The 11,942-nt window shown below is 36.8% G+C and overlaps 1 protein-coding gene across 1 annotated transcript; it reads left to right on the plus strand.

The window, feature by feature from the left end:
* Positions 1 to 904: 904 nt before the first annotated feature.
* On the plus strand, positions 905 to 1,785 carry LOC139901166 (uncharacterized). Its single transcript, XM_071883901.1, has 3 exons — positions 905 to 1,094; positions 1,210 to 1,277; positions 1,438 to 1,785. The coding sequence occupies exons 1-3, from the start codon at positions 905 to 907 to the stop codon at positions 1,783 to 1,785; spliced, it is 606 nt and encodes a 201-aa protein (XP_071740002.1).
* The last annotated feature ends 10,157 nt before the right edge of the window (positions 1,786 to 11,942 follow it).

Raw genomic sequence — 11,942 nt, forward strand, 5'->3', positions numbered from 1 at the left:
TCGCTACATGAGGGAAACGAAGATTTCGTGATTTATTGTGACGCTTCGCGATAAGGTTTTGGTTGTGTGTTGATGCAACGCACGAAGGTTATCACCTACGCCTCACGACAACTGAAGACTCACGAGCAAAATTACACAACTCACGATTTGGAGTTTGGAGCTGTAGTTTTTGCACTTAAGATGTAGAGACATTATCTGTATGGATCCAAGTTCACGGTGTACACCGACCACAAGAGTCTCAAGCATATGTTCGATCAGAAGCAATTAAACATGAGACAATGTCGTTGGATTGAGTTTCTAAATGACTATGACTGCGATATACTCTATCACCCCGGGAAGGCGTATGTAGTAGCCGATTCCCTTAGCTCGAAAGGAGAGAACTCCACCTCTTAGAGTTTGGGTATTAAATCTGACTATTTGCATGAACCTCACCAACCAAATTCCGGAGGCTCAGTTAGAAGCTATGAAGGAAGAGAATATTTTGAACGAGATCCTTAGAGGACTACAGAAGCAATTTGAAGTTAGGGAAGACGGAACCCGGCATTTTGCTGGAAGAATTTGGGTTCCACGATTTGGTGACCTAAGGAATGTAGTTCTCGATAAAGCACATAAGACAAGATATTCGATTCACCCGGGAATGGGAAAGATGTTTCATGACCTCCAAGAACGTTACTGGTGGCCTAACATGAAAGCTGATATATCTACGTATGTTGGGAAGTGCTTGACTTGTTCCAAAGTCAAGGTCGAGCATCAGAAACTGTCAGGATTGCTGTAACAACCGGAGATTCCCGAGTGGAAGTGGGAGTGCATTACCATGGATTTTATCACGAAGTTTCCGAAGATCGTGAACGGTACGATTTGGGTTATCGTTGACCTTCTCACAAAATCCGCACACTTTCTGCCAATGAAGGAAACTGACAAGCTTAAGAAGCTTGCACGACTATTTTTGGAGGAGATTGTATCGAGACATGGAGTTCCAGTGTCCATCATCTCAGATCGGGATAGTCGTTTCACGTCTAGATTCTGGCAATCGTTGCAAGATGCACTGGGGACTCGAATGGATATGAGTACCGCCTATCACCCACAGACGGATGGTTAGAGCGAGAGGACCATTCAGACTTTGGAAGACATGCTTCGCGCATGTGTGATTGACTTCGGGAATGGCTGGGATAAATATCTACCTTTTGTGAAATTTTCCTACAACAACAGTTATCATTCAAGCATCAATGCTGCACCATTTGAGGCATTTTATGGAAGAAAGTGTAGATCTCCAAACTGTTGGAACGAGCTGGGAGACAGACAGATCACTGTTCCGGAAATCATTCACGAAACTACCGAGAAAATCGTTCAGATCAAGGACCTATTAAAAACGGCCAGAAGTCGCCAAAAGAGTTACGCCGATAATACAAGGAAACTGCTGGAGTTTGTAAAATGAAGGTATCACCTTGGAAAGGCGTAATACGATTTAGTAAGAGAGGGAAGCTAAACCCGAGATATGTTGGTCCATTCGAGATATCCAAACGAATTGGACCAGTGGCCTATCGGTTGGATCTGCCACCACAGCTTAGCGAGGTGCACAACACTTTCAACATGTTGAATTTGAAGAAGTGTTTAGCTGAAGAAGATCTCACCATCCCTCTGGAAGAGATCCAAATCGATGAAAAGCTGCACTTTATCGAAGAACCTATAGAGGTTATGGACCGCGGGGTCAAACGTTTGAAGCAGAGCAACATTTCAATCGTTAAGATTCGTTGGAACGCTCATAGAGGACCAGAATTCACTTGAAAATGAGAGGATCAGATGAAGTAGAAATACCCTCATCTTTTCACAACGCCACCGTCGGCATCAGACTAAAATCTTGGGATGAGATTTTCTTTAAGGGGTAGGTAATGTAACGACCCGAATTTTTCGACTTGCATTCTTATATGTGTTGTACATTTTATGTGCGTATATACTTCTGTCTTCTTGACGATTTCCTGAAGTTACGACTTAATTGTAAATTATTCGTGATACCTCAAAAACACGTATTTGCATGAATAGCCTACTTTAATATATTTTCGAATAAATTCGACCGTTAGCGTCACTAGCCGGAAGGACTTAGATATTTGGATGACTTACATTTTTCTTTGATAATAATTGAAATATTATTATTATTATGTTTATTTATTATTTATTAGTAATAATTATTTAATTAATTATTATTTTAATAGAATTTAATTAATTACTTATGTACACTAGCTCACTACTTGGACTTAGCATTTTATTTGGACGAGAAGTATTATTTAATTTATGTCCCAACCTAATTAAATTAGTGAACTAGATGGAACATAGCTAACCCATTAAAATTAAGCCATTTAAGAATAAATCAACCCACCAACCAAAAAGTAAATGTTGCCACTACATTAGTACTTGATTTCCAACATCGTTGTCCATTCACCAACACACCAAATCCACCCTTATCCCCCTAAAACTTTCGGCCAACATCACCACTCTCATTATCTTCGTCATTTTTCAAGTTTTAAATTTTTCTTTAAGGAAGTTTTAGCTCTAGTTTCATTTCTTTTCAATTGCTTGCAAAGTTTGTAAGTTTTCTTGCTTTTTCATGCTTATCTTCACTTTACTTCATGCTTTTTAATTTCATACTCATCATCATCTAAGATCTAAGCTTTGTAGCTTATGGTCTCATGAATCTTTTTTAGTTCTAAGCTTTTTAGCTTTTGGTCTCGTGAATCTTTCTTAGATCTAAACTTTGTAGCTTATGGTCTCTTAAAAACATGAAGATCTAAGCTTCTAGCTTAAAGATCCATGACAAACTTGTTATTGTTTTGAAAATGGAAGAAAGATGCAATCTTTAGCACCTTGGTTGTAAAAGGTTGTAGCTTTCATCTACATTTAACCTTTTTATAATTTTTATGGTGATAAAGATCAAGTCTTTAACACTTACATGTGCTAAAGATGCATAAATATGATATATGAACATAAAGTTTGAGTCTTTATCATCTAAATGTGATAAAGGAGCAAACTTGAACATAAAGTTTGAGTCTTTATCATCTAAATGTGATAAAGGAGCAAACTTGAACATAAGGCTTGAGTCTTTATCATCTAAAAGTGATAAAGGAGCAACCTTGAACATAAAGCTTGAGTCTTTATCATCTAAATGTGATAAAGGAGCAAACTTGAACATAAAGATTGAGTCTTTATCATCTAAATATGATAAAGGTGCAACCTTTGCAAACTTAGAAGCTTGAAATGCTAAAAAGGTTGAAGCTTTCCTACTCCTATGTAGTAAAGATGCAATCTTTGTGAATATGAAAGCTTTGATTACTAAAAAGGTTGAAGTTTTACTACTTCCATGTAATAAAGATGCAACCTTTGTCAACATGAAAGCTTTAGACACCAAAAAGGGTGAAGCTATATTGCTTACATGCAATAAAAGTGCACCTTACTTGAGTTGGAAAGTGTCTAAACATTCATAGCAACTCGATCAGCCCATTCTTCTCAAAACAGCACACCTGGAGGTCCAAGAAGTTTACGATTTGGATTCCTCAGGTTGTGTAGATGATTTTTCATATAGGCCTCATCGCAATCCGTTGCACGGTTTGTGAAATACACCTTCGAAAAATAACTATGTTTTTCTTACAACGTGCTGAAAATTCTGACCCGCTCACGTTTTGACCGACGCCACGATCAAAGACATTGAGTTGGGGTCTTATTTTTGGACAGCTGCAAGAGGACTCACAAACGGAGCCTTGGCCACTGATCTCGCATCATTTGGTTATGTATAGAGGACACAACAGCTGTCCAAAGTCGAGTATTAAAAACCGATCTCTTTTTGAAAAATAAAACTTAGTTTTCTTTAGAGTATGATGATGATGTTGTATGTATGACTAGAAAAATTAGAAACTCACTAGACCAAATCATTGAGTAAGTGACTATAACTTAGGTTGAGGACACGTTAGACTGGACACCTTACTTACTTGTTGTTACTTGTTATCGTGGTTGAGCACTCAAGGTGAGATATTGTTCCCTTTTTAAACTTCTAAACTATTTTGGGACTTAGAATACATGCGTTGTTTTACGTTTTACATACTAGACACGGGTACTTAAACTAGGGGTTATATAATGGCACGAAATTCCCTTTAGCTTAGTAACGGTTAGTTGTTGTTTTCTCGCCGATAAGACCGAATCTTAGATATGGATCCATAGGGTTTGAAAACCCCACTCAGGCTAGTCGCGCTAGCTGGACAACGGGTGTGTAAGTAACTAGATGAAATGTCCCGTTCTTATTGATTAAAAACGTTCCATATTAATTGATTTCGTTGCGAGGTTTTGACCTCTATATGAGACGTTTTTCAAAGACTGCATTCATTTTTAAAACAAACCATAACCTTTATTTCATAAATAAATGTTTAAAAAGCTTTACGTAGATTATCAAATAATGATAATCTAAAATATCCTGTTTACACACGACCATTACATAATGGTTTACAATACAAATATGTTACATCGAAATCAGTTTCTTGAATGCAGTTTTTACACAACATCATACAAACATGGACTCCAAATCTTGTCCTTATTTTAGTATGCAACAGCGGAAGCTCTTAGTATTCACCTGAGAATAAACATGCTTTAAACGTCAACAAAAATGTTGGTGAGTTATAGGTTTAACCTATATATATCAAATCGTAACAATAGACCACAAGATTTCATATTTCAATACACATCCCATACATAGAGATAAAAATCATTCATATGGTGAACACCTGGTAACCGACATTAACAAGATGCATATATATAAGAATATCCCCATCATTTCGGGACACCCTTCGGATATGATATAAATTTCAAAGTACTAAAGCATTCGGTACTTTGGATGGGGTTTGTTAGGCCCAATAGATCTATCTTTAGGATTTGCGTCAATTAGGGTGTCTGTTCCCTAATTCTTAGATTACCAGACTTAATAAAAAGGGGCATATTCGATTTCGATAATTCAACCATAGAATGTAGTTTAACATACTTGTGTCTATTTTGTAAATCATTTATAAAACCTGCATGTATTCTCATCCCAAAAATATTAGATTTTAAAAGTGGGACTATAACTCACTTTCACATATTTTTACTTCATCGGGAAGTAAGACTTGGCCACTGGTTGATTCACGAACCTATAACAATATATACATATATATCAAAGTATGTTTAAAATATATTTACAACACTTTTAATATATTTTGATGTTTTAAGTTTATTAAGTCAGCTGTCCTCGTTAGTAACCTACAACTAGTTGTCCACAGTTAGATGTACAGAAATAAATCGATAAATATTATCTTGAATCAATCCACAACCCAGTGTATACGTATCTTAGTATAGATCACAACTCAAACTATATATATTTTGGAATCAACCTCAACCCTATATAGCTAACTCCAACATTCACATATAGAGTGTCTATGGTTGTTCCAAAATATATATAGATGTGTCGACATGATAGGTCGAAACATTGTATACGTGTCAATGGTATCTCAAGATTACATAATATACAATACAAGTTGATTAAGTTATGGTTGGAATAGATTTGTTACCAATTTTCACGTAGCTAAAATGAGAAAAATTATCCAATCTTGTTTTACCCATAACTTCTTCATTTTAAATCCGTTTTGAGTGAATCAAATTTCTATGGTTTCATATTGAACTCTATTTTATGAATCTAAACAGAAAAGTATAGGTTTATAGTCGGAAAAATAAGTTACAAGTCGTTTTTGTAAAGGTAGTCATTTCAGTCGAAAGAACGACGTTTAGATGACCATTTTAGAAAACATACTTCCACTTTGAGTTTAACCATAATTTTTGGATATAGTTTCATGTTCATAATAAAAATCATTTTCTCAGAATAACAACTTTTAAATCAAAGTTTATCATAGTTTTTAATTAACTAACCCAAAACAGCCCGCGGTGTTACTACGACGGCGTAAATCCGGTTTTACGGTGTTTTTCGTGTTTCCAGGTTTTAAATCATTAAGTTAGAATATCATATAGATATAGTACATGTGTGTAGTTAATATTAAAAGTCAAGTTAGAAGGATTAACTTTTGTTTGCGAACAAGTTTAGAATTAACTAAACTATGTTCTAGTGATTACGAGTTTAAACCTTCGAATAAGATAGTTTTATATATATGAATCGAATGATGTTATGAACATAATTACTACCTCAAGTTTAGTAGGTAAACCTACTGGAAGTGACAAGAAATGATCTAGCTTCAAAGGATCTTGGATGGCTTGAAAGTTCTTGAAGTAGGATCATGACACAAAAACAAGTTCAAGTAAGATTTTTACTCGAATTAAGATAGTTTATAGTTATAGAAATTGAATCAAAGTTTGAATATGAATATTACCTTGAATAAGAAAGATAACCTACTGTATATAACAAAGGTTTCTTGATCTTAGATGATTACTTGGAATGGATTAGAAAGCTTGGAAGTAAATTAGTAAACTTGAAGGGATTTTTGAAGTGTTCTTGAAGTGTTCTTCCTATGATGATTATAGCTTGATTCTTGAAGTGATTTTTGATGAAGATGATGATTAACTACTGGAAAAATACGTTCATAATAGTGTGTGTGTGTTGAGAGAGAATTAGAAAGAGAATTGGAAGTGAAATGGAGTGAATGATGAGTGGTAATTGGTGAGTGGTGAGTGGGGTTAAAAGGAGTTCTAGTTAGTTGACTAGCTCATGGTAGAAGTTAAAATTGATTAGTCATACATGACATAATCAAGAGTGGAATCCCATGCTAGTTTCTATTGGTATATACTCATAGTAAGTACGTTTTGAAGCTGTGTATAATACGGGTAAGAATACGACTAGAATTCTTGATGAAAGAAAAGAATGGAAAAGTAACTGTAACCATTTTCGTTAAGTATGAGTGTTTTGATATATGTCTTGAAGTCTTACAAAAGTATTTTAATACATCTAAATACACTACTTGTATATACATTTTAGCTGAGTCGTTAAGTCATCGTTAGTCGTTACATGTAAGTGTTGTTTTGAAACCTTTAAGTTAACGATCTCAATTAATGTTGTTAACCCATTGTTTATTATATCTAATGAGATGTTAAATTATTATATTATCATGATATTATGATATATTAATATATCTTAATATGATATATATACATTTAAATGTCGTTACAACGATAATCGTTACATATATGTCTCGTTTCGAAATCCTTAAGTTAGTAGTCTTGTTTATATGTATATAACTCATTGTTAATATACTTATGGAGATACTTACTTATCATAATCTCATGTTAACCATATGTATATCCATATATATATATCGTCATGTCGTTTTTACAAGTTTTAACGTTCGTGAATCGCTGGTCAACTTGGGTGGTCAATTGTCTATATGAAACATATTTCAATTAATCAAGTCTTAACAAGTTTGATTGCTTAACATGTTGGAAACATTTAATCATGAAATATCAATCTCAATTAATATATATAAACATGGAAAAGTTCGGTTCACTACAGTACCTACCCGTTAAATAAATTTCGTCCCGAAATTTTAAGCTGTTGAAGGTGTTGACGAATCTTCTGGAAATAGATGCGGGTATTTCTTCTTCATCTGATCTTCACACTCCCAGGTGAACTCGGGTCCTCTACGAGCATTCCATCGAACCTTAACAATTGGTATCTTGTTTTGCTTAAGTCTTTTAACCTCACGATCCATTATTTCGACGGGTTCTTAGATGAATTAGAGTTTTTCGTTGATTTGGATTTCATCTAACGAAATAGTGAGATCTTCTTTAGCAAAACATTTCTTCAAATTCGAGACGTGGAGAGTGTTATGTACAGCCGCGAGTTGTTGAGGTAACTCAAGTCGGTAAGCTACTGGTCCGACACGATCAATAATCTTGAATGGTCCAATATACCTTGGATTTAATTTCCCTCGTTTACCAAATCGAACAACGCCTTTCCAAGGTGCAACTTTAAGCATGACCATCTCTCCAATTTCAAATTCTATATCTTTTCTTTTAATGTCAGCGTAGCTCTTTTGTCGACTTTGGGCGGTTTTCAACCGTTGTTGAATTTGGATGATCTTCTCGGTAGTTTCTTGTATAATCTCCGGACCCGTAATCTGTCTATCCCCCACTTCACTCCAACAAATCGGAGACCTGCACTTTCTACCATAAAGTGCTTCAAACAACGCCATCTCAATGCTTGAATGGTAGCTGTTGTTGTAGGAAAATTCTGCTAAAGGTAGATGTCGATCCCAACTGTTTCCGAAATCAATAACACATGCTCGTAGCATGTCTTCAAGCGCTTGTATCGTCCTTTCGCTCTGCCCATCAGTTTGTAGATGATAGGCAGTACTCATGTCTAGACGAGTTCCTAATGCTTGCTGTAATGTCTGCCAGAATCTTGAAATAAATCTGCCATCCCTATCAGAGATAATAGAGATTGGTATTCCATGTCTGGAGACGACTTCCTTCAAATACAGTCGTGCTAACTTCTCCATCTTGTCATCTTCTCTTATTGGCAGGAAATGTGCTGATTTGGTGAGACGATCAACTATTACCCAAATAGTATCAAAACCACTTGCAGTCCTTGGCAATTTAGTGATGAAATCCATGGTAATGTTTTCCCATTTCCATTCCGGGATTTCGGGTTTTTGAAGTAGACCTGATGGTTTCTGATGCTCAGCTTTGACCTTAGAACACGTCAAACATTCTCCTACGTATTTAGCAACATCGGCTTTCATACCCGGCCACCAAAAATATTTCCTGAGGTCCTTGTACATCTTCCCCGTTCCAGGATGTATTGAGTATCTGGTTTTATGAGCTTCTCTAAGTACCATTTCTCTCATATCTCCAAATTTTGGTACCCAAATCCTTTCAGCCCTATACCGGGTTCCGTCTTCCCGAATATTAAGATGTTTCTCCGATCCTTTGGGTATTTCATCCTTTAAATTTCCCTCTTTTAAAACTCCTTGTTGCGCCTCCTTTATTTGAGTAGTAAGGTTATTATGAATCATTATATTCATAGATTTTACTCGAATGGGTTCTCTGTCCTTCCTGCTCAAGGCATCAGCTACCACATTTGCCTTCCCCGGGTGGTAACGAATCTCAAAGTCGTAATCATTCAATAATTTAATCCACCTACGCTGCCTCATATTCAGTTGTTTCTGATTAAATATGTGTTGAAGACTTTTGTGGTCAGTATATATAATACTTTTGACCCCATATAAGTAGTGCCTCCAAGTTTTTAATGCAAAAACAACCGAGCCTAATTCCAAATCATGCGTCGTATAATTTTGTTCGTGAATCTTCAATTGTCTAGACGCATAAGCAATCACCTTCGTTCGTTGCATTAATACACAACCGAGACCTTGCTTTGATGCGTCACAATAAATCACAAAATCATCATTCCCTTCAGGCAATGACAATATAGGTGCCGTAGTTAGCTTTTTCTTCAATAACTGAAACGCTTTCTCTTGTTCATCATTCCATTCAAATTTCTTCCCTTTATGCGTTAATGCAGTCAAGGGTTTTGCTATTCTGGAAAAGTCTTGGATGAACCTTCTGTAGTAACCAGCTAGTCCTAAAAACTGGCGTATGTGTTTCGGAGTTTTCGGGGTTTCCCACTTTTCAACAGTTTCTATCTTTGCCGAATCCACCTTAATACCTTCTTTGTTCACTATGTGACCTAGGAATTGAACTTCTTCCAACCAAAATGCACACTTTGAAAACTTAGCGTACAATTCTTCCTTCCTCAATACTTCTAACACCTTTCTCAAATGTTCACCGTGTTCTTGGTCATTCTTTGAGTAAATAAGTATGTCATCAATGAAAACAATGACAAACTTGTCAAGGTATGGTCCACACACTCGGTTCATAAGGTCCATGAACACAGCTGGTGCATTAGTTAAACCAAACGGCATGACCATAAACTCGTAATGACCGTAACGTGTTCTGAAAGCAGTCTTTGGAATATCATCTTCTTTCACCCGCATTTGATGATACCCGGAACGTAAGTCAATCTTTGAATAAACAGACGAGCCTTGTAGTTGATCAAATAAGTCGTCGATTCTCGGTAGTGGGTAGCGGTTCTTGATGGTAAGTTTGTTCAACTCTCGGTAGTCGATACACAACCTGAATGTACCATCTTTCTTCTTGACAAACAAAACAGGAGCTCCCCACGGTGATGTGCTTGGTCGAATGAAACCACGCTCTAAAAGTTCTCGTAATTGGCTTTGCAGTTCTTTCATCTCGCTGGGTGCGAGTCTGTAAGGAGCACGAGCTATTGGTGCAGCTCCTGGTACAAGATCTATTTGAAATTCAACGGATCGCTGTGGGGGTAATCCCGGTAATTCTTTCGGAAATACATCGGGAAATTCTTTTGCAATGGGAACATCATTGATGCTCTTTTCTTCAGTTTGTACTTTCTCGACGTGTGCTAGAACATCATAGCAACCTTTTCTTATTAGTTTTTGTGCCTTCAAATTACTAATAATATGTAGCTTCGTGTTGCCCTTTTCTCCGTACACCATTAAGGGTTTTCCTTTTTCTCGTATAATGCGAATTGCATTTTTGTAACAAACGATCTCTGCTTTCACTTCTTTCAACCAGTACATACCGATTATCACATCAAAACTCCCTAACTCTACTGGTATCAAATCAATCTTAAATGTTTCGCTAACCAGTTTAATTTCTCGATTCCGACATATATTATCTGCTGAAATTAATTTACCATTTGCTAATTCGAGTAAAAATTTACTATCCAAAGGCGTCAATGGACAACTTAATTTAGCACAAAAATCTCTACTCATATAGCTTCTTTCCGCACCCGAATCAAATAAAATGTAAGCAGATTTATTGTCAATAAGAAACGTACCCGTAACAAGCTCCGGGTCTTCCTGTGCCTCTGCCGCATTAATATTGAAAACTCTTCCGCGGCCTTGTCCATTCGTGTTCTCCTGGTTCGGGCAATTTCTAATAATGTGGCCCGGTTTTCCACATTTATAACAAACTACATTGGCATAACTTGCTCTGACACTACTTGCTCCGCCATTACTTGTTCCGACACCATTTGTTCCTTTCGTTCTATTAACCCCTGATCCGTAGACCTCACACTTCGCCGCGCTATGACCATTTCTTTTACACTTGTTGCAAAATTTGGTGCAGAACCCCGAGTGATACTTTTCACACCTTTGGCATAGCTGCTTCTGATTGTTGTTGTTGTTGCGGTTATTATTGTTGTTGGGATGATTGTTGTAGTTGCTGTTGTTGTTGTTGTTGTTGTTGTTGTTGGGCCGTTTGTTGTAGTTGCGATTGATGTTGCGATTGTTGGGATAATTGTTGCGATTTTTGTTGTTGTTGTATTGGTGATTCTTATCACCGTTTTCCTCCCACTTTCTTTTGACTTGCTTCACATTGGCCTCTTCAGCAGTCTGTTCTTTAATTCTTTCTTCAATCTGGTTCACTAGTTTGTGAGCCATTCTACATGCCTGTTGTATGGAGGCGGGCTCGTGTGAACTTATATCTTCTTGGATTCTTTCCGGTAATCCTTTCACAAACGCGTCGATCTTCTCTTCCTCATCTTCGAATGCTCCCGGACACAATAGGCACAATTTTGTGAATCGTCTTTCGTACGTGGTAATATCAAATCCTTGGGTTCATAACCCTCTAAGTTCTGTCTTGAGCTTATTGACCTCGGTTCTGGGACGGTACTTCTCGTTCATCAAGTGCTTGAATGCTGACCACGGTAGTGCGTACGCATCATCTTGTCCCACTTGCTCTAGATAGGTATTCCACCATGTTAACGCAGAACCTGTGAAGGTATGCGTAGCGTACTTCACTTTGTCCTCTTCAGTACACTTACTTATGGAAAACACCGATTCGACCTTCTCGGTCCACCGTTTCAATCCGATCGGTCCTTCGGTTCCATCAAA

This window comes from Rutidosis leptorrhynchoides, chromosome 3, assembly GCF_046630445.1.
Source record: "Rutidosis leptorrhynchoides isolate AG116_Rl617_1_P2 chromosome 3, CSIRO_AGI_Rlap_v1, whole genome shotgun sequence".
NCBI lineage: Eukaryota > Viridiplantae > Streptophyta > Magnoliopsida > Asterales > Asteraceae > Rutidosis > Rutidosis leptorrhynchoides.

Coding starts and splice junctions, on each gene's coding strand:
- LOC139901166 (XM_071883901.1), top strand. CDS start 905: ATGAAGGAAACTGACAAGCTTAAGAAGCTTGCACGACTATTTTTGGAG. Junction 1,095..1,209: donor CTATCACCCACAGACGGATG/GTTAGAGCGAGA, acceptor CTACAACAACAG/TTATCATTCAAGCATCAATG. Junction 1,278..1,437: donor AAAGTGTAGATCTCCAAACT/GTTGGAACGAGC, acceptor TGTAAAATGAAG/GTATCACCTTGGAAAGGCGT.